The sequence below is a fragment of the Pangasianodon hypophthalmus genome, chromosome 19 (genome assembly GCF_027358585.1).
Source record: "Pangasianodon hypophthalmus isolate fPanHyp1 chromosome 19, fPanHyp1.pri, whole genome shotgun sequence".
In the NCBI taxonomy this organism is placed as follows: domain Eukaryota; kingdom Metazoa; phylum Chordata; class Actinopteri; order Siluriformes; family Pangasiidae; genus Pangasianodon; species Pangasianodon hypophthalmus.
Window position 1 is genome coordinate 19,842,108 of NC_069728.1, and position 22,311 is coordinate 19,864,418.

Genomic DNA, 22,311 nt, shown 5'->3' on the forward strand with positions numbered 1-22,311 from the left:
TCGGCTTATAATTGGAGGTTTGCCTTCACCTAGAAGAATTCCTTTACATACATCACTTTATATTCATCTATTTGCTGAGTTTATTATTATATTCCTTTGGTACCAACAGACATGCAACAAAGAACAGCACTGTTTACAAGCATGGCATGGCATTGTGCAGGAAAACCTGGAAAAAAGAAACTGTTTTCTTTTGTGTGTTCTCAGTACAAACACTCACACCACAAGAGTAAGATAATTACAGTGCTCCAGTCTTATGAAAGTCTGACCGTTTTCCCATCATCACTAAACTTGAAACAGGTGACAAGTTGAACCAATCACATTACTCGGCATGCAGCGCTGTGCTGATAGCTTCCACACACAATGCAGTCCAGACCAGGGTTCAGATGAAGCAAACCCCAGACCACCACTTTCATTTTTCCCAATTGTAGTCAGTAAATCAGTAACTATAATGCATGATTATGTGTTTTAAATTACGTATATTGTTGTACCGATTCACGCAGATCAAAGATCACTCTGGAGAGCCTGGTTGTTGACGCCATTAGACTTTATTCTTTCCAGAATTAAGCTGAGCAGTTGTCTGCAGAGAAAAGCTCCCCAACTCTTCTGAAGGGCATTCTTATATACACTGACAAAAAGCTTCCACATCCTGTTTTTCACAAGACCCAACATTCCCATATATGCTTATGTTATGGTTTAAGGCAGCCTTTCTCACTTAAATTTACAGCTTGTTCCTGCTCTCCCCACTTAGGAGGCTACCACTGCCTATGTAAGTTCATATAGGGTGCTTTCAGGCCTCTGTGTTATACATTTCCTGCAGGCTACCCATTCCTATCTAAGGTCATATAGATCACTTTCAGGCCTCTGTGTCACCTTGTGCACTATATCGGCTCCATACATCTATACCATTGAGGAATAAATATTATCAAATCTGAGTACACATTTTGTGGTTAATATTTAATGGTTGCAATATTTCTATAATATTTCCATAAATATTAAGGGGCTTAAATTGTAAGAGGACTAAATATAAAAAACGTGTGGTTACTGCGTTACTGATTAGATTCTACTGCTTAAACTGAAATTAAATTCCAAATACTAAATATTAAAATGGATAAAAAAAAGTATATTAATGACTGATGAAATGCAAAGTTATTATTTACATTTCATTTTTATTTCACATACTTTGCAGCATGACTCATGTTATTACAAACTGAGGGATATCGTTTTCTTAATTTGTTGTATGTGATATGTCTAATACGCCTCCCTGGACTCTCAAACATGTACATGATGTGATGTGGAAAATATGATGTTATCTTTGAAGTTATTTAAAAAAATCATATAGATAAAGAGGACTACTGCGTTGTATATTCACTTTAGATTTTATTTAATTAAATGTATTTTTTGTATTCTTCCATGACTTTCTCTCTAATTTGTTCATAGCCAATTCCCTCCCTCCAGTTAGGTCTCCCCATCACACAACAGCTACCAACCAGGCAGGGTGAAGGCTATCACATGCTATCTCCGAGACATGTGAAGCCAGCCAGCTGCATCTTTTCGAAGTGCTGCTCATGTGGGGAATAACACAATCACAGATGCCCATGATTGGATAGTGTTGCTGTGATTGACAGGGGAGAGAGAGTATGTCCCTCCCTCCCCGAGAGCATGGACAATTTTGCTCTCTTGGACTCCAGGCCAGAGATGGTTGTGGTATCGTTTGAATTAGAGCTCGAGACGATAGGGGGAACGATTTTCTACTGCGCCACTCAGGAGCCCTTAAATGCAGCTGTAAGTACAGCTGGTAAATACCTCCACATTACAGTTAGACCAAAGTCATTCCAGTATACAGCCAGTATAAGCAATTAGCTCTAGTTAAATCTAACACATTGTTTTCTTAAATCAGTATTTCTTCCATTTGTTTTTGAATTTCTAATTTGATCTTAATTTGAAAACAAGGAGGATTATTGGAAAGACAATAATCATGAAGGCAAGAACTCCAACTCTAACAATGGAGAGCCAGAACAACACATGCATCTGATCAGTACAACCTGTATGGAAAAATAAAATTGTTTTAAAAAACATCTGAAGCTAAAGTACATAATGGAGTACACTGAAACAATACTTTACAATATTGGATGATTTATTAACAGGAAAAGGTTTTAACTAGAGAAAATTCTGTTATAGAAAGTGAAAGGAAGCTTATTTGATCAAAACTCTTACCTTTTCCATCGCTGCTGTCTGAACCCTGGAGTGTACCAGAATCTGTGTTCTTGTTAACCGTTCCAGGTGTAGGACAGAGTTTCATCTCTTTACCTTTACAAATAAAATGGAAAAGCAGCAAATAAACAGAAATGATACTAAATATGAATAATGTGAAATATTCAGCATTTAATGCATATGTACGGTTAAAGTGTTGATCTGGAATTAGCAGGTTATCAGAGTAAAACTGTTTACCTTCAAATTGCAGACGTGTTCCAGATAAGAACTTTAGTAAACTTCCATCAACTTCTATACAGAAATAATCTTCTCCATCATCATCTCTTGATTCATTAATGTTGAGATCAAACTTATGATCATTTACAGTAATACTGAAGCGGCTATCTTTAAATCCCTCACCAAATGTGTAGCCCAAACTGCTCTTGTATGGTCTTGCAAATAACTGAGGCAATTTTCCAAAACTCTGTCTGTACCAAAATAAATTATCTTTGTCTTTGACCCTGCTAATGTTACACTCCATAGTTACATTTTCTCCACGCTTTACTGTTTTCACGTGAAGCTTCTTGATGTCAGAAGTTTTTACTGTAAAAAAGTGTTTAATATTTAATGTTTAATAATGTCAGTAAATTAGTTAAATATGTAATATTGCTATTTTAAATGAAAGTTTTCAAAATGTTACTCACCAGCTGTGCAGAGACAAAGCAGAGAGTAAAAAGCGACAAAGAGTGCGATCATTGTTCCTGTTTAGACAAAGTGATAGTGAGGTAATGAACTTGTGTGTTCAGTAGAAAACCAGGTCCAGACTCACGCCTGATTGGATGTTTTGAAGCTGTGGACTGATTTGATTGGTCCATTAGCTGTAAGGAGATGTGAAGCTCACAGTGAATTCTTGTCTATTCTGATGCTGTGATGAGTCACATGACTTTACAGATATGATCTACTGGAGCTTTATCAGTCCTGTGTGCTGGAACCTCTCTGATAGAAGAAGTTTAATGAAGTGCTTTTAGGTCAGCAGATCTAACAACCCTAAAGAGGAATAATGTGTAATCCCGCTGTGGGGGAGCGGGACGCAGTACAGTTTCAGTATGGTCCTTTCACAAATCATTTGTCTAAGGTAGAAACTGGAGTGAGCGTTTATACAGGGTTTTACGGCAACCATCAGACACTTGAGGGAAAAAAACTCATCTGTATTATTTTAGATGTAGACACTAGAAAGGTTACAGCAGAAAGGATTACTTTTATTCTTTATTTCTTTTTAAAAAGATGTTGCATACAGCAGTTAATGAGAAAGTGCATATATAAATTTATAGTTTTAACGTTTAATTATAAAAGGACGAGTGACAGCTTTTTTCCTTGATGTGCTCTGTGGTTACCTTAAAACCCTGCATATACACACACTAGAGTTTCTACACAATGGGCTTTACCATCGATCATTAAATTATATATTTAACGACATGTTCTTCCCATCTATCAAATCCACATGTTTCATGTGTTAATTAACTTTCTAACCACATCAATGCACTTACCCTTTTAAGTTTCATGTTCAGTGTTATTTCATGACATTAACAGAATTTGACATGTAAATTAGTCACAGTAGTTACGTACTTAGCATTTCTAGCTAAGTGCCAGCATTTCTAACATAATGAATAAATGTAGTGTGTGATTTCTGCTTGTGTAACTCCAATTACTTACTGATGCCTTTGTATGTATGTTTCAGTTTCACTCCTTTCAGGAAACTTAAACACCTCAACCTCACGTCGTGGTCCGGGGGTCACTGTGTGGAGGAGTGGAACTTACTGGATAGCTGAGTGAGGTAGCCTGTGAGGCCAGTACACTTCCAGTTTCAAGTTTGGTGATGTTGGGGAAAGGGTTGTTATTGTCAGTGGAGGAGAAAGAATGCCTTATTGATAAGTAAAACCACACTTTGCTAGGACTGGAGCAACTTTACTGTAATGAGCTCACCCTTGTGCTGTGAGTGTTTGTACGCAGAACATTAAAAAATACACACGTCTCATGTCGGCCTCCGTGGCTAAAATCTTCTTACCCCAGAACAGCTCCTCATTTGCAGGGATTCCTCCATGATGACATGTTACTTGAGTGCTGGTACCAAATGAAACTGATAAAAAATAATAAAAGGATGAACCTCCAGCAAAGTTGCATATGCATAAGTGAGGTATTGAATTGCAGAAGTGATCCATGGCTCAGAATTAATTCCTCTGTGTGAAAGCAAACCTGGGATTATGAGCCCCGCCCCCAAACAAGCCTAGAAGCAGTCATGAGAGTGGACTCAAGTGTTGAGGCCAAGTGTGAAAATGCTCTTAACGCATTTGTAGAAGTGTTACTGGCTGCAGCAGCTCTCTCACATCATGCAGTTGTTTTAGTTTAACAGAAATAGCATTGTGGTTTCTGAGTTTCTGAGACCGAGTGTTTTAATCAGCAGCTCACACAGACTTATTTTGGGTCATGTCAACAGTCCAAATGTCTTTATGTTAGAATCTCAGGCTGACACACAAAAAAGCTGGAGTTTATTAATAAAAATTCACTAAAAATATCATGTAGAATGTTGAAGGCACTATTTATTCAAACTGTGCTACAGACTGTGCTTTATAAAACAGGACTGTGCTAGCACATCGCTGCGTGCCACATTTACCCATAATCCTCCCCTCTGTATCACGACACAAAGACACAAATACACTTTTTGTACAATACAAATACAGGCTTTACTGTGTGTGTGTTTAGGTGTGAACACTTGAGGGATGGGCCACTACATCTTTGAAGATCCAAGTACCGAGTCAGAGCCATGAATCCATCACACACACTGAAAAATACAAACAGTGTGACCTAAGAAAAACACTTAACATGATATAATAATTATCTTTGGTGGTGGGAATGAACTACACATAACAATGCACCATATTTCTGGACCTAAAGTGCCCACTATGTGCTACCACACCTCCATCTCATTCTGAACCACTGGATTTATAAAAGTATAACATCTCTTGCAGCCCTGATAAAGAAAGAATCAAACTCTTTAGTTTATATCTCTCACTTTAAACCACAGTGCTGTTTCCGTTAACACTGACACACACTCTCTGGTGTTAGATGGAAACTAGAGGACAAACGTCTCAACCAAACACCAGCGTGAGGTCATTAAGGTTTTTACCACATCAAAGGTGCTGAAACTGCCAGACTCATAGACTGCAGCAGCACTGTGTCTAAACGTTTTGCATGAATAAGGTTGAAGATTTTTGATATGTTTTATACAGGTTAATCATTAAAGGATTCATATCTACCAAAAGGTGTGAGATTATGCTTTAATTATTACCAATTCTTTCTCTGTTTTATGTCCTTTAAGGTGGATAACAGGCCTCCCACAGATAGAGCACAGTCTCTAGCACAGTTTGAATAAATAGTGCTCTCAACATTCTACATGATATTTTTAGAGATATTTTAATTAATGGACTCCAGCTCTTATGTGTGTCAGCCTGAGATTCTAAGACAAAGACATTTGGACTGTTGAAGTGACCCAAAATAAGGCTGTGTGAGCTGCTGATTAAAACACTCGGTCTCAGAAACTCAGAAACCACAATGTTATTTCTGTTAAACTGAAACAACTGCATGATGTGAGAGAGCTGCTGCAGCCAGTAACACTTCTACAAATGTGTTAAGAGCATTTTCACACTTGGCCTCTACACTTGAGTCCACTCTCATGACTGCTTCTAGGCTTGTTTGGGGGCGGGGCTCATAATCCCAGGTTTGCTTTCACACAGAGGAATTAATTCTGAGCCATGGATCACTTCTGCAATTCAATACGTCACTTATGCATATGCAACTTTGTTGGAGGTTCATCCTTTTATTGTTTTTTATCAGTTTCATTTGGTAGCAGCACTCAAGCAGCATGTCATCATGGAGGAATCCCTGCAAATGAGGAGCTGTTCTAGTGTAAGAAGATTTTAGCAACGGAGGCCGACATGAGACGTGTGTATTTTTTAATGTTCTGCGTACAAACACTCACAGCACAAGGGTGAGCTCCTTACAGTAAAGTTGCTCCAGTCCTAGCAAAGTGTCCCCTTCAGGAACTCGAGCTGCGTCACGAAACGCTATGGGAACGCCCCCGCGTGACCGCGCTCTGAATCACGTGTCTAATCCGTCCAATGGATGGGCGAGACGTCACGGGCGGGGTGACGTAGCGACCCGGAAGCATAAAAGCCCGAGCGGCGAGCCCCGCGTTAGCTTCCTGTTTTCAGCAAGCGCTCTGTGTTTATTGTCTGTCTATTTTTGTCTTTTGGTGTTTTATCGTTGGCATGCCTAAAGCCAAGGTTAAGACTAAGGGCGAGAGCGGGCAGCGCTTCAGGCCGTGTGTTCCTCCCTGTCCGCGATTTATTACGGGCGGGGATACACACAGTCTGTGCATTGCCTGTTTGGGAGCGGAGCATGTTCAGTCGGCTCTCGAGGGAGCCGGCTGCGCACATTGCGAGCGTTTACCGCTGCGCGCTCTCCGCTCCCGCTGGGCTCTCTTTGAGGAGGGAGCCCTCACTAGCGTGCCTCGCGGTGCCGGCCCAGCTTCTGCAGAGGCAGAGCGGCGGTTGCGCTCGTGGGGCTCGCAGATGGACCTGGCGGAGGGAATGGAGACGGGCCCGTCCCTTTCTCCTTCCTCACCCTCCAGGTCCTCTGTCCCCTCCCTGGGCTCGGAAGCACGCTCTGCGGTTTCTTCCCCCCGGGGAGCGGACTCGGCGCTCCACCTATCGTCCTCCGAGGAGGTCGATGTGGAGAGCGTCGACCCTGAGCCGCAGTCTCCTCAATACGGGGAGCTGCTCGAGGTGGTTGCACGGGCAGTCGCTAAGCTTAGCATTGACTGGCCCGCTGAGTCACGGCCTGAGCCTCAGGGCTCTAGACTGGAGGAGCGTTTTTTGCTCAGTAGGCCGCCACCTCCGCCCCGGAGCCTGCCCTTTTTTCCGGACGTCCACACTGAGGTGTCGAGGTCCTGGAATAGGCCATTTTCGGCCCGGTTGTTCAGCCCCACGTCTTCCCATTACGCTAATGTGGCGGGGCTGGACTACTCCGGCTACAGGGCGATGCCCAGGGTTGAACAGACGCTAGCCAGCTATCTGTCCCCTGCTGCTGCATCGTCCCTGAAGGCTCCGGCGTTGCCTACCAAGCCGCTGCGGACCACCTCAGCGCTGGTAGGCAAGGCGTACACGGCAGCAGGTCAGGCCGGTGCGTGTCTGCACACCATGGCGGTGTTACAGGCGTACCAGGCTGACCTGCTTACAGAGCTGGATGAGCAGGGGGAGAGTACGTCTGAGCAGGTAGCTGAGCTCAGGCGGGCCGCTGATCTGTCCCTCCGCGCCACCAAGGAGACCGCCCGTGCTATCGGTCGGTCTATGGCAGTCCTGGTGGCAGCGGAGAGGCATCTCTGGCTGACCCTGTCCGATATGAAAGAGAAGGACAGGGTCGTGCTCATGGACGCCCCGCTTACTCCCTCGGGCCTGTTTGGCGACGCGGTAGACTCCGTCGTCGAGAGATACCAGCAGGCCCGTGCTCAGGCGGCGGCGTTCCAGCGGTTCCTCCCCCGTCGCTCTCTAGCTCGTGGGGCTGCCGGGCGGGGGCAGCCCCCTCCGTGTATGGCCCCCTCCTACAGGGAGGCCCTTCGGGCACTAAGGCGGATCTGAGGACCGTCCTCATGTCCAGAAGGGCCGCGGCTAAGAAGCCCTGATGGTTTTGGCCCAGGGCTTCCGAGGGCGGGCCCCTTTGGGGCAACGCGGCGTACACCTCATCTTACGGTGCCCCGGTCCCCCCAGTGCCCTCAGGAGGTCGATCTGCCAACCCTGCCACCTATGGTGCTTCAGGGCGCAGCGGTCTCCGGCAAGCGCCTCTCCCAGTTCTCGCCCGGCAACGTAGCGGGTCTGGGAGGCTCGCGGCCTCTCCTGAGGCCTTCGCAGCGGTTAGCTCATTTCCCCCATGTCGGTTCGCCGCCTCAGGGCACCCAGCTAACCACTTCTATTACACCAGAGGTCAGTCTCGAGAGACTGATTCCCTTAGTGAGCTTTCTGGCAGCGTGGAAACTTCTGCCGAATGTGTCTCATTGGGTCCTGCGTACTGTAGAAAGAGGCTACCGAATTCAGTTCGGCTCGCCTCCACCTCGTTTTTCTGGGGTTCTTCCCACTGTGGTGGGTCCCGAGCAGGCTCTGGTATTGGAGCAGGAAGTACGTACTCTCCTGAGGAAGGAGGCCATCGAGGTGGTCCCTCCTCACGACAGGGAGTCAGGGTTCTACAGCCGGTACTTCATTGTTCCCAAGAAGGGGGGAGGGCTGCGTCCCATTTTGGACTTGCGGCAATTGAACCTCTCAGTCGCTCGACTGAAGTTCAGGACGCTTACGGTCACTCAGGTCGTGTCTCAGATCAGGTCCGAGGACTGGTTCGTCACGATCGACCTAAAAGATGCGTATTTCCACATCTCCATCCTTCCCCCGCACAGGAAGTTCCTGAGGTTCGCTTTCGGGGGCGAAGCTTACCAGTATCGGGTTCTTCCCTTCGGCCTAGCACTCTCACCCCGCACCTTCACGAAGTGCGTGGATGCTGCCCTGGCTCCTATGCGACTACAGGGCGTCCGCATACTGAACTATATCGACGACTGGTTGATTTTAGCTCATTCAGAGCAGATGGCGGCTCGGCATCGAGATGCCGTTCTCGCCCATATGAAGGAACTGGGGTTAAGACTAAACGCCGAGAAAAGCGTGCTTTCTCCAGCTCAGAGAACCGCTTATCTAGGCGTCGTGTGGGATTCGACCACGATGCAGGCACGTTTGTCTCCTGCTCGGATCGAGTCGGTCCTCACAGCGGTCGCGAGAGTGAAAGTAGGCCGGTCACTCACTGTAAAGCAGTTTCAGAGACTGCTGGGCCTATTGGCAGCTGCGTCCAACGTGATACCGTTTGGCCTGCTGCTCATGAGACCCCTACAGTGGTGGCTCAAGACCAGGGGGTTTTTCCGAAACAGAGGAAACCCGCTCCGCATGATCAAGGTCACGCGACGATGCTGCCGTGCCTTAGCTGTGTGGAGAGAACCTGGGTTCTTGTCTCAGGGCCCGGTCCTGGGAGCTCCTGGTCGCCGCGTAGTGCTAGCGACGGATGCGTCCCTCACCGGATGGGGAGCGGTCATGAGTGGCCGTCCTGCCCGTAGTCTGTGGAGCGGCCGCCATCTCACTTGGCACATCAACCGCCTGGAGATGCTGGCCGTGTTTCTAGCTCTGAAACACTTTCTCCCAGACCTAAGAGGCCGCCACGTGTTGGTGCGCACCGACAGCACGACGGTGGTCTCTTACATCAACCGCCAGGGAGGTCTGCGTTCGCGCCCCCTTTACAGGCTGGCGCTCCAGATCCTTGTGTGGTCCCAAGGGAACCTCCTCTCATTGAGAGCGGCCTACATCCCTGGTCATCTCAACGTGGGAGCGGACGCCCTGTCGAGGCAGGGGCCGGTGCCCGGGGAATGGAGACTCCACCCCGAGGTGGTGGAGCTCATATGGCGTATGTTCGGCAGAGCCCAGGTGGATCTGTTTGCGACGCAGGAGACGTCGCACTGTCCCCTTTGGTTCTCTCTGATTCATCCAGCTCCTCTTGGACTGGATGCCATGGTACAGCCGTGGCCGAGGCTGCGTCTGTACGCCTTTCCTCCGGTCGCTCTGCTCCCGGGAGTTCTGGAGAGAGTGCGCCAGGACGGAATTCGTCTACTGTTAGTAGCCCCGTTCTGGCCGGGCCGAGTATGGTTCTCGGACCTGATTTCCCTCCTAGACGGCTCCCCATGGGAGATTCCGATCAGGAGGGATCTCCTCTCACAGGCGGGGGGCCATCTTCACCCCCGCCCGGAGCTGTGGAAGCTGTGGGTGTGGCCTCTGAGGGGGCACAATTCAATTCAATTCAATTCAATTCAATTCAATTCTCCGCGGGACTGACCCACTCCACCCTGAAGGTGTACGTGGCGGCTATTGCGGCCTGCCACGCCCCTCTCGATGGCCAGTCAGTGGGCAGGCACCCCTGGGTGACACGTTTCCTCCGCGGTGCGCTGAGGATCAGACCTCCAGCTCGATCTCGGGTCCCCTCGTGGGACCTGGCCGTGGTTTTAGAGGCTCTCTGCAAACCCCCCTTCGAGCCCATAGAGGAGATTTCGGACCGTCTTCTGACGTTGAAAACTGCCTTTCTCTTGGCAATTTCCTCTCTTAGGAGAGTGGGGGATCTTCAGACCCTCTCGGTGGCCCCTTCCTATTTAGACTTTGCGCCTGGTTTGGCCAAAGCATTCTTGTACCCCCGAGCGGGGTACGTACCGAAAGTCCCCTCCTCGGCACCACGGCCGGTCATGCTGCAGGCTTTCTGTCCTCCTCCCTTTAGGGAGCCCGACCATCGGAAGCTCAATTGTACGTGTCCAGTGCGAGCACTGGACGCGTACGTCCACAGAACTGCCCTGTGGAGAAAGGCGGAACAGTTGCTTGTTTGCTTTGGTCCCCCTAAGAGGGGTTTTCCTGCTTCTAAGCAGACCCTCAGCCGGTGGATTGTAGAATCCATTTCTCTGGCTTTCGAGTCCTCTGGTCTCCCCAGTCCCCTGGGGGTCAAGGCTCACTCTACCCGAGCGGTGGCAGCCTCTAAGGCCTTTCTGGCAGTGTGTCCTTACAGGACATCTGCAACGCGGCGGGATGGTCCACGCCCCTGACCTTTGCCAGGTTTTATGACCTAGATACCCGAGCCACTCCCGGCTCCTCTGTCCTTGTGCCTTAGGCTTGCCTCCTCCTGGAGGCAGGGACTTGAAAGTCTGGCGGCGTGGGTATACTCGTTCCCATAGCGTTCGTGACGCAGCTCGAGTTCCTGAAGGGGAACGTCTCCAGGTTACGGATGTAACCATGGTTCCCCGAGGGAACGAGACGCCGCGTCTCGGTGCCACACTTCCGGCGTCCCTGCGGCGCTTGCTTCATTTTCCAGTAAGCTAATGCGGGGCTCGCCGCTCGGGCTTTTATGCTTCCGGGTCGCTATGTCACCCCGCCCGTGACGTCTCGCCCATCCATTGGACGGATTAGACACGTGATTCAGAGCGCGGTCACGCGGGGGCGTTCCCATAGCGTTTCGTGACGCAGCGTCACGTTCCCTCGGGGAACCATGGTTACATACGTAACCTGGAGACGTTTTATTTATCAATAAGGCGTTCTGTCTCCTCCACTGACAATAACAACCCTTTCCCCAACATCACCAAACTTGAAACTGGAAGTGTACTGGCCTCACTGGCTACCTCACTCAGCTATCAAGTAAGTTCCACTCCTCCACACAGTGACCCCCGGACCACGACGTGATGTTCAGGTGTTTAAGTTTCCTGAAAGGAGTGAAAGTGAAACATACATACAAAAGCATCAGTAAGTAATTGGAGTTACACAAGCAGAAATCACACAATACATTCATTCATTATGTTAGAAATGCTGGGACTTACCTAGAAATGCTAAGTACTTAACTACTGTGACTACTTTACATGTCAAATTCTGTTAATGTCATGAAATAACACTGAACATGAAACTTAAAAGGGTAAGTGCATTGATGTGGTTAGAAAGTTAATTAACACATGAAACATGTGGATTCGATAGGTGGTAAAAAGATGTCTTTAATTATCTAATTTAATGATCCATGGTAAAGCCCATTGTGTAGAAACTCTAGTGTGTGTATATGCAGGGTTTTACAGTAACCACCAAGCACTTCGAGAAATAAAGCTGTCACTCCTCTTTTTTATCATTAAAAGTAAAAACTATAAATTTATATGCACACTTTCTCATTAACTGCTGTACACAACATCTTTTTAAAAAGAAATGAAGAACAAAAAAACCTTTTCTACTGTAAACCTTTCTAGTGTCTACATCTTAAATAATACAGATGAGTTTTTTACCTCAAGTGTCTGATAGTTGCTGTAAAACCCTGTATAAACGCTCACTCCAGTTTCTACCTTAGACAAATGATTTGTGAAAGGACCATACTGAAACTGTACTGCGTCCCGCTCCCCCACAGCGGGATTACACATTATTCCTCTTTGGGATTGTTAGATCTGCTGACCTAAAAGCACTTCATTAAACTTCTTCTATCAGAGAGGTTCCAGCACACAGGACTGATAGAGCTCCAGTATATCATGTGACTCATCACAGCATCAGAATAGACAAGAATTCACTGTTAGCTTCACATCTCATTACAGCTAATGGACCAATCAAATCAGTCCACAGCTTCAAAACATCCAATCAGGCGTGAGTCTGGACCTGGTTTTCTACTGAACACACAAGTTCCTTACATCACTATCACTTTGTCTAAACAGGAACGATGATCGCACTCTTTGTCGCTCTTTACTCTCTGCTTTGTCTCTGCACAGCTGGTGAGTAATATTTTGAAAACTTTCATTTAAAATAGTAATATTACATATTTAACTCATTTACTGACATCATTAAACATTAAATATTAAATACTGTTTTACAGTGAAAACGTCTGACGTCCAGGAGCTTGACGTGAAAACAGTAAAGCGTGGAGAAAATGTAACTATGGAGTGTAACATTAACAAGATCAAAAACAAAGATAAGTTAGTTTGGTACAGACAGAGTTTTGGAAAATTGCCTCAGTTTTTAGCAAGACATTACAGTAACACTTTGGGCTACACATTTGCTGAGGGATTTAAAGATAGCCGCTTCACTATTACTGTAAATGACGATAAGTTTGATCTCAACATTATCAAAACAATAGAAGATGATGGAGGAGAATATATCTGTGTAGAATTGGAGGAAAGTGCACTAAAGTTCACATCTGGAACACGTCTGCAATTTGAAGGTAAACAGTTTTACTCTGATAACCTGCTAATTCCAGATCAACACTTTAACCAGAATTATGTGTACATATGCATTAAATGTTGAATATTTCACATTATTCATATTTAGTATCATTTCTCTTTATTTGCTGCTTTTCCATTTTATTTGTAAAGGTGAAGAGATGAAACCCTGTTCTACACCTGGAACGGTTAACAAGAACACAGATTCTGGTACACTCCAGTGTTCAGACAGCAGCGATGGAAAAGGTAAGAGTTTTGATCAAATAAGCTTCCTTTCACTTTCTATAACAGATTCTTCTCTAGTTAAAACCTTTTCCTGTTAATAAATCATACAATATTTATACAAGTTGTCCATTTTCATCCTTTCAGGAAATGAACATTGGATTATTGCCTTAACAACCTCCATAATAATATCTCTTATTCTAATTGTGGTTCTGGTTGGAGTTTTATTTAAAAATCAGAGAAAAGGTTTGTTTACTTTTATTATTATTATTATTTACAGAGTTACTGTATAAAGTTGTCACCAAAACGTGGATCCTTTCTACATTTAAACTTTACTTATGTGTATTATTGTTCAGGTGCTTCATCAAGAAACCATCAAATTCCCACCAATCAGGTAATCCAGTCTTCTATTAACTGTGATTCTGTTAAATAAATCCACATCTGACCTACAATCCACAATACACAGAGAATTTTAACAGACATCTATTTACAAACTATCAATGTAATAATCATTTGTAGTCTTTCAATCCGCTCTGGTTTATAAACAGCTCTTGTTGTTCATCAGGCTGATGATGAAGATGCCTTGAACTATGCAGCTGTGAGTTTTGCTAAGAAACCTTCATCCTCCAGAACATCCAGAGACAAGAGCCATGAAGACGTTTATGCACAAGTTAAAATAAAATAGTTAAAGAGAAATGAACTCAGACTTGAAAAACTATATAAATGTAATTATTTAACAAGTTTGTAGACAGATGTGTTTTTTTTTTAATCGGACAAAAAATTTTATTGCTGTAAGTTTTATCACCATTTCCAAACCTTTTTAATGTACTAAGTTGCCCTACTTGATGGATGTAGTTTTTTTTATTTATTTACTTATTTTTATAACTTTATTTTACTTTTATTCTCTGCTGTTTTTTTCTTTCTGAAAGCCTTACATTTGGGATGTTTTCTCAGCATTTTCTCTTAAAGTTTCTAGATTTTAGAATGTAAAAAAATATTTTTGTTACATTATCAAGAAATGGCTCATGGTACACAACTTGCCTAAACTTTTTTTTTTTGCAAGTTATTTTGCTTGGGAGCTTTATGAAGATGCTAAATATTATTAATATTGTAATTACTTTAGATCAGCTAAAGCATTTTTGTATCCAGTACATCTGTAAACGTAATACATTTTCCACTTTTCCAGAAATACTAAGGGCCTTTAAAAGTGCAACAGGGCTGAATATAAAGACAAGTGGTTACTGCACTAAATTCCAGATAGAAATTTATGCGAATCATGTTAATGACCATAATTAATCAAATGTCATTAAAAAAATAAATCAATTTTCAACATTTATTAAAAGTTCTGTTTAGTTTATAATTAATAAACACATCTTCTAGATCAGCACTTTTATTCACTCCAGTCTTTCCTTTGAAGCTCCTGTAGCTAATGTTACTAGGATAGCCTTCTTTAATCTCAGAAATATTGCTACGATAAAAAATATAATGTTCCTACACCAAGCAGAATAACCAGCTTATGCTTTTGTTACCTATAAGTTGGATTATTGTAATGCCTTACTGTCTGGACATTCTAGTGGTGCATAAACAAGCTTCAGTTAATCCAGAATGCAGCAGCCAGAGTTCTTACTAGAACCAGACGATATGACCACATCACCTCTATCTTATCCACACTGCATTGGCTCCCAATCAAATTTCGTATTGATTATAAAATACTACTACTGACCTATAAAGCACTGAATGGTCTCGTGCCACAGTACCTGAGTGAACGTCCGGTGTTTTATGATCCACCACACCTACTTCGATCAAAAGGGTCTTGGTGCCTGGAATAGTGACGGCTACAGCAGGGGGCAGCGCTTTCTCTTACAAAGCTCCACAGTTATGGAACAGCATTGCAATTAGTGTTCAGGACTCAGATACAGTCTCAGTGTTTAAATCGAGTAGTTAAGTAAATCGAGGCGAGTCAAGCCCTTTGTCAATAGTTTTTTTCTTAGGTTAAGGAGCAGACCTGGAGAGCTCATGGGCACAGAGTGTTTAGGGGAACTGGGATGTTTGGATGCTGGTTTTCCCCCACTCTCATACGTTCACTCAGGTTTGTTGATGATGGAGCGGCTGGTTGCTTTATGTTCCAAGTCACCCTCATGTCTGTGTTACTGGTTGGATCTCCTTTTTATTTAAGTTGTCATACCTTGTCTTGCTGGAGTCCCTGCTTGCACTCTACTGTACAATTTCTTTAACCATTATGTGACAATGAGGATACCTAATAATCTCTCTCTCTCTCTCTCTCTCTCTCTCTCTCGAGTTACACATACTATTCCTGAGCTGACCTATACAGCTCTCTGGACCTGCTGATCCTGATGCCCTGTTTCTGGTTGAAATTTTCATCACCTGGAAATCACTTGCTGCTGCTGGTGATGAACCTATTAGTCAAGAGAACTATAGATGCAGCAACCTTTCAATGGTAAAATAAACAAAGACAGAATTGGTGTTCAGTAGGGCCTCTCCCCTATAAATATGTCCTCAGTAACAAAATAAGAGATTTTTTGTAATGCAGATACAGAATCTATTGTACACTCATTTATAGTGTGTATATAGAAGGATTGGTAAAGAAATATCTTTTAAAAACCACTATATTTATTTTCTTTCTTTTTACTTTATATTTTTTGTTATTGTGACCAGGCAGTATGGTCCAAAGCAAGATCTGAATTAAAACGTTACCTAAACTAAACACCCACAGAATTTACCCCTAAAGCTACATGCAGGTTCCCCACCCAAAGGCAGAATAAAACATGGAGACACAGGTATCTATTCTCAAACAAAAAAAAATACTTTATTACAACAAAACACAGTAACACAATATAGCCTTCACTTAAAAAGGTAAACACCTAAATATCCCATTACATTAAAGGCAACTTCACAGAGCTGCGGCTCAACTACGGGGCAGACTGGGCAAAAAGGTAATTGTTCACCCTATTCACACCCCACACTCACACATGTACCAGCAGAAAATCCCTGTGCACACTGCACACTCATTTGTTTGCATTCGTTGAAAAGACACCACCACCAACAAAAAGAGGAGGACAGCCACACTCCTTACTCCTATGGAAGCCTGCAGCTCCTAGAAGAAAACACGCACTCAAACACACACACACAAAATTAGCACAGAAAATAGTAGCCCTGTTGCAGATGACAAATAAAAACAAGCCACAAGGCTTCAATGTTCCGCCAGGCTTCAATACACTTAACTATACACAAATTAAATTATATAATATAATATACACAAACAATTCCAAAGAAACAACAAATAAAGACAAAATAATAATGTTCCAAGTTGACCATACAAAGAAAGAAACAAAATTGACCTGTCAAAATGAATGACGGCTGATTGTTTTTCTCATTTGTTTGAGCCAATCACGATGCTCCATTACACAAAGAAGAAAACAGTATTAAAATATTAAAATGAATGATCAGCTGGTGTTTTAAATAAATAAAAAAAAACAAAAAAACAAAATCAATTAACAAACAAACACAAAAAAACAAAAGAAAAAGTATCCACAATGAGGGCTAACACACAGGAACAAACACACGATGTGCTCGATGCAGACCACTAGGAACAAAGCAGCGGTAATGCACTGCAAAGAACCGGCACTTCACCCTGCAGACAGTGGATACGGTTTAAAATAATCATATTCAATGTTATAAAAAAGAGGAAAATTACTGAGAAACACTAACCTACCGTTAAAATGGCCTCAGGACTCTTTATCTAGCGCTAAGCTGAAAATAGAATAAATTGCCAATCGCCCAACTACAACAGCCGATACAGTGTTGTGCTAATCAAATAAACTACACACCTAATGAAGGGCAAATGTGTATCAATTTAATCCAGATGCGATAAGATGAAGAGCACTAAACCGGCAGTAATGTTATCAACCACTTTTCAAACAATGAAGCCAACTCGGAAGAGCAGACAGCAAAAGGTGTCAGAGCAGCTTCCAACCACAGGCCAGGAAACGGGGTGATATCCCGGGAAATGATGCATTCCTGAGCTACCGGTGTGTGTCGCTTGTATATATATATGTATATACGCTCAACACGGCGCCAATTAATGACGTCACGAGTGTCACAGTAACAACTATCCCAGCAACAACTCGTGCAGACAGGCATTAGTCCATCATGCCACATTATGAAAGTGAAAGTGAAAGTGACGTGTAGCCAAGTATAGTGACCCATACTCGGAATTTGTGCTCTGCATTTAACCCATCCAGGTGGAGCCACACACACACACACACACACACACACATCCGGAGCAGTGGGGGGTTCAGTGCCTTGAGGGAGGAGGAGAGCGCTGGTCCTTCGCTACCCCCACCTACAATCCCTGCCGGACCTGAGACTCGAACCCTTGACTGCTCTTGCTGTCAGTACGTTGCTCCGATCATTGCTCTATTGTAAGTTAAAATGAATTATGGTTGTTTTCAGGTGCAGGTTTAGAGCTTGAATCACACAAAAGGTTACTTTTTCATCTTTCAGCATTCAGATTCTGTTGGTCAGGTCCAGTGTATGATATTTGCAATGATAAAGCCGATGGTATCCAATTGCGCCATTAACCTGCATGTGAACTCCAAACCTCTATTTATTTCAGTTAAAACCTCCGAGCAACATCGGTCCACTGTATATTAACCAACCTTTGGTCGTGTTTGTTCCAGGTATGTGGTTTATTTGGTAATATCCATTTTTATTTAAAGAAGTTTAACCAGACTTATATGGAGGATAGAGGGTACATCACACCACCAGCTCTTTTTTTTTTTACAAAGAGATCACTTTATTGCCAATTTTATTTGGAAAAATAGAAACATTATTTAAATAAACATCTAAATAAGTTTGACAAACATTAACTCTATACGTCCTCTTGAGAACAAACGGCGATACACAAGTGACACTCCAGCACTGCACTGCACTACACTCTCGTGGTCATTTCCCGCCCAACACAGCACAACAACATCGTGATTAAACACTAAGCACGTTACACAGTTAGAAAAATCAGCACTTCCCCTAGCTCAGCATGCACAGAGTTATTCATAGGAACATTAAAAATCACAAATACAACATACACACTCACACATAGACACAACAAACAAATACAAAAGAGAATTTAAAAGATAAAACACTTCCCCTTTTCCAGGAAACAAGACCCCGCCCCGGGGTCTAGGGAAAGGAATCAGCCATGCCGAGTCAACGTCCTCAGAGACAGCATGCGCTCTTCTGTCCTTTATTCCCGTCCCGACAGTCAAAGCAATCAATAACTTTTGGAGAATCACAATGTCACTGGCACTGATGAGTCCCCTCTGTGCAGCACACTTTTATTGGGAAACTGAGGAGTCCTCTTGAAACAGCACCTCCCTTTGAAACGCTCCTTCAACAGGTGGCGAGCGCTCCTACATTTCCCTCACTATCTAACTAAACCCAAAAAATACAATCTATCTAGCTATCTTCATTGCCAGACAAACCCTAATGGTCTCGAGCAACACAAAAGCGTCCCAGTTCTTCCCCTGAGCACAAAAGCCAGTCACGTTCACTCTAACGCCCCGCTTTCTTCTCACATCATCTCTTAAATTTCCTTCCCTCCAGGTGAGTTCAATCTATCTCTGCCCTCCGTCAATGGGAAGAGATTACGCTGTGTAAAAGCTCAAGTAGGCGGGGTCAAAGCCAGACAAAAGAGAAATCCCCAGCATTCATTACAGTATTAATGTGAATTGATGGAAGTAATGAGGGAATGAGTGTTTTATATTTAATTTTCCTAAATGTATGCTTTAATTTGAGTTTCTGTCCACTATATGTTCACGGTCACCTTGTGAATCTGGACATTACAGAGCAGAGCTTTATATCTCTCGCTGTCGTTAAAACCTCCGAGCAACATCGGTCCACTTTATGTTAACCAGCCTTTGGTCATGTTTATCCCAGGTCCAATAAAACCAAACTGAGTGACTGTCCACCTGATCCCAAAGTGAATCTTTGCCTACCGCTAGTCACACATATATACTTACAAGGAATATTTTAAGAGCTGAAAATGTCAGATTGTTAACGATTGTTTCTTTCACTTGACTTTGATAGCTTCCTGACCCGTGCTGTAGTGTTTACTTCTAACATAAAGATGTTTCGATTGTTGAAGTGACGCAAAATAAGTCAGTGTGAGCTGCTGGCTAAAACTCTTAAGTCTGAGTCTTGAAAACACAGTGTTGTTTTTGTTAAAGTGAAAGCATTGTGTGATGTGAGAAAGTGCTGCTGCAGCCAGTAAAACTTCTTCATATGCTTCAAGAGTGCTTTGACACTTGGTCCAAATAATTAAGTCTGCACTCAGGACTGATTCTGGGCTCATTTGGGGCAGGCTTATAATTGCAGGTTTGCCTTCACATGGAAGAATTCCTTTACATACATCACTTTATGTTCATCCATTTGCAGTTTTTATTATTATTTTCCTTTGGTACCAACAGACATGCAACATATGATGACATGGAACACATTAGACATAGAAGATATGTCTAAAACGCCTCCCTGTACTCTCAAACATGTACATGATGTGATGTGGAAAATATGATGTTATCTTTGAAGTTATTTAAAAAAATCATATAAATAAAGAGGACTACTGCATTGTATATTCACTTTAGATTTTATTTAATTAAATGTATTTTTTGTATTTTTCCATGACTTTCTCTCTAATTTGTTCATGAGCAATTCCCTCCCTCCAGTTAGGTCTCTCCTATCACACAACAGCTACCAACCAGGCAGGGCGAAGGCTCTCACGTGCTATCTCCGAGACATGTGAAGCCAGCCAGCTGCATCTTTTAGAACTGCTGATCATGCAACATCAGGATGCGGAATAACACACTCTCAGATGCCCTCCCCGAGACCATGGCCAATTTTGCTCTCTTGGACACCAGGCCACAGATGGTTGTGGCATCGTCGGGATTAGAGCTCGAGACGATAGGGTGAACGATTTTGTACTGTGTCACTCAGGAACTCTTAAATGCAGCTGTAAGTACAGCTGGTAAATACCTCCACATTACAGTTAGACCAAAATCATTCCAGTATACAGCCAATATCAGCAATTAGCTCTAGTTAAATCTAACACATTGTTTTCTTAAATCAGTATTTCTTCCATTTGTTTTTGAATTTCTAATTTGATCTTAATTTGAAAACAAGGAGGATTATTGGAAAGACAATAATCATGAACTCATGCAAGAACTCCAACTCTAACAATGGAGAGCCAGAACAGCACATGCATCTGATCAGTACAACTGTAACCTGTATGGAAAAAATGAAATTGTTTTAAAAAACATCTGAAGCTATGAAAAAATACTTTACCATGAAAAAATACTTTACAATATTGGATGATTTATTAACAGCAGAAGGTTTTAACTAGAGAAAATTCTGTTATAGAAAGTGAAAGGAAGCTTATTTGATCAAAACTCTTACCTTTTCCATCGCTGCTGTCTGAACCCTGGAGTGTAACAGAATCTGTGTTCTTGTTAACCGTTCCAGGTGTAGGACAGGGTTTCATCTCTTCATCTTTACAAATAAAATGGAAAAGCAGCAAGTAAACAGAAATGATACTAAATATGAATAATGTGAAATATTCAACATTTAATGCATATGTACACATAATTCTGGTTAAAGTGTTGATCTGGAATTAGCAGGTTATCAGAGTAAAACTGTTTACCTTCAAATTGCAGACGTGTTCCAGATGTGAACTTTAGTAAACTTCCATCCAGTTCTCCACAAAAATATTCTCCTCCATCATCTTCTCTTGCTCCATTAATGTTGAGATCAAACTTATGGTCATTTACAGTAATACTGAAGCGGCTATCTTTAAATCCTGTATCAAATATGTAGCCCAAAGTGTCACTGTAGGATTTTGCTAAAAACTGAGGTAATTTTCCAAAACTCTGTCTGTACCAAACTAAATTATCTTTGTCTTTGACCCTGCTAATGTTACACTCCATAGTTACATCTTCTCCACGCTTTACTGTTTTCACATGAAGCTCCTTGATGTCAGAAGTTTTTACTGTAAAAAAGTGTTTAATATTTAATGTTTAATGATGTCAGTAAATGAGTTAAATATGTAATATTACTATTTTAAATGAAAGTTTTCAAAATGTTACTCACCAGCTGTGCCGAGACAAAGCAGAGAGTAAAGAGCGACAAAGAGTGTGATCATCGTTCCTGTTTAGACAAAGTGATAGTGAGGTAATGAACTTGTGTGTTCAGTAGAAAACCAGGTCCAGACTCACGCCTGATTGGATGTTTTGAAGCTGTGGACTGATTTGATTGGTCCATTAGCGGTAATAAGATGTGAAGCTGACAGTGAATTCTTGTCTATTCTGATGCTGTGATGAGTCACATGACTTTACTGGAGCTCTATCAGTCCTGTGTGGTTACCGTTAAAACCTGCATATACACACACTAGAGTTTCTATACGATCGGCTTTACCACCGATTGTTAAATTATATATTTAATGACCCGTTCGTACCATGTATCAAATCCACACTTTTGATATGTTAATTAAGTTTCTAATGAATGTAGTGTGTCATTTATGCTTGTGTAACTCCAATTACTTACTGATGCCTTCGTATGTATTTTTCACTTTCACTCCTTTCATGAAACTTAAACACCTCGACATCACGTCGTGGTCCGGGGGTCACTGTGTGGAGGAGTGGAACTTACTGGATAGCTGAGTGAGGTAGCCAGTGAGGCCAGTACACTTCCAGTTTCAAGTTTGGTGATGTTGGGGAAAGGGTTGTTATTGTCAGTGGAGGAGACAGAACACCTTATTGATGAATAAAACCACACTTTGCTAGGACTGGAGCAACTTTACTGTAATGAACTCACCCTTGTGCTGTGAGTGTTTGCTAAAAAATACACACGTCTCATGTCGGCCTCCGTGGCTAAAATCTTCTTACACCAGAACAGCTCCTCGTTTGCAGGGATTCCTCCATGATGACATGCTGCTTGAGTGCTTGTACCGAGTAAAACTATAAAAAAAAACAATAAAAGGA

The 22,311-nt window shown here is 43.0% G+C and overlaps 2 protein-coding genes and 1 gene segment (V, D, J or C); 1 reads left to right on the plus strand and 2 right to left on the minus strand.

Annotated features, from left to right (window-relative positions):
• Positions 1–529: 529 nt before the first annotated feature.
• On the minus strand, positions 530–3,056 carry LOC128321733 (uncharacterized). Its single transcript, XM_053242261.1, has 4 exons — positions 2,895–3,056; positions 2,449–2,793; positions 2,215–2,307; positions 530–2,042 (listed from the first exon to the last, which is right to left on the minus strand). The coding sequence occupies exons 1-4, from the start codon at positions 2,944–2,946 to the stop codon at positions 1,924–1,926; spliced, it is 609 nt and encodes a 202-aa protein (XP_053098236.1). The 5' UTR covers positions 2,947–3,056; the 3' UTR covers positions 530–1,923.
• Positions 3,057–12,546: 9,490 nt separating this feature from the next.
• LOC117599704 (uncharacterized) lies at positions 12,547–14,043 on the plus strand. The gene is made up of 5 exons (XM_034313583.2): positions 12,547–12,598; positions 12,700–13,044; positions 13,196–13,288; positions 13,621–13,658; positions 13,830–14,043. The coding sequence occupies exons 1-5, from the start codon at positions 12,547–12,549 to the stop codon at positions 13,947–13,949; spliced, it is 648 nt and encodes a 215-aa protein (XP_034169474.1). The 3' UTR covers positions 13,950–14,043.
• Positions 14,044–20,489: 6,446 nt separating this feature from the next.
• LOC128321764 (Ig kappa chain V-III region PC 7183-like) lies at positions 20,490–21,473 on the minus strand. The segment is given in 4 exon segments: positions 20,490–20,560; positions 20,732–20,824; positions 20,976–21,320; positions 21,422–21,473. Coding segments are annotated over 4 exon segments (561 nt in total).
• Between the last annotated feature and the right edge of the window lie 838 nt (positions 21,474–22,311).

Bases quoted from the DNA above. Each gene is read 5' to 3' on its own strand.
- LOC128321733 (XM_053242261.1), bottom strand. From the start codon at position 2,946: ATGATCGCACTCTTTGTCGCTTTTTACTCTCTGCTTTGTCTCTGCACA. The intron at 2,794-2,894 runs GTGAGTAACATT...ACTTTTTTACAG, and splicing joins GCTTTGTCTCTGCACAGCTG to TAAAAACTTCTGACATCAAG. The intron at 2,308-2,448 runs GTAAACAGTTTT...TTATTTGTAAAG, and splicing joins AACACGTCTGCAATTTGAAG to GTAAAGAGATGAAACTCTGT.
- LOC117599704 (XM_034313583.2), top strand. From the start codon at position 12,547: ATGATCGCACTCTTTGTCGCTCTTTACTCTCTGCTTTGTCTCTGCACA. The intron at 12,599-12,699 runs GTGAGTAATATT...ACTGTTTTACAG, and splicing joins GCTTTGTCTCTGCACAGCTG to TGAAAACGTCTGACGTCCAG. The intron at 13,659-13,829 runs GTAATCCAGTCT...GTTGTTCATCAG, and splicing joins ATCAAATTCCCACCAATCAG to GCTGATGATGAAGATGCCTT.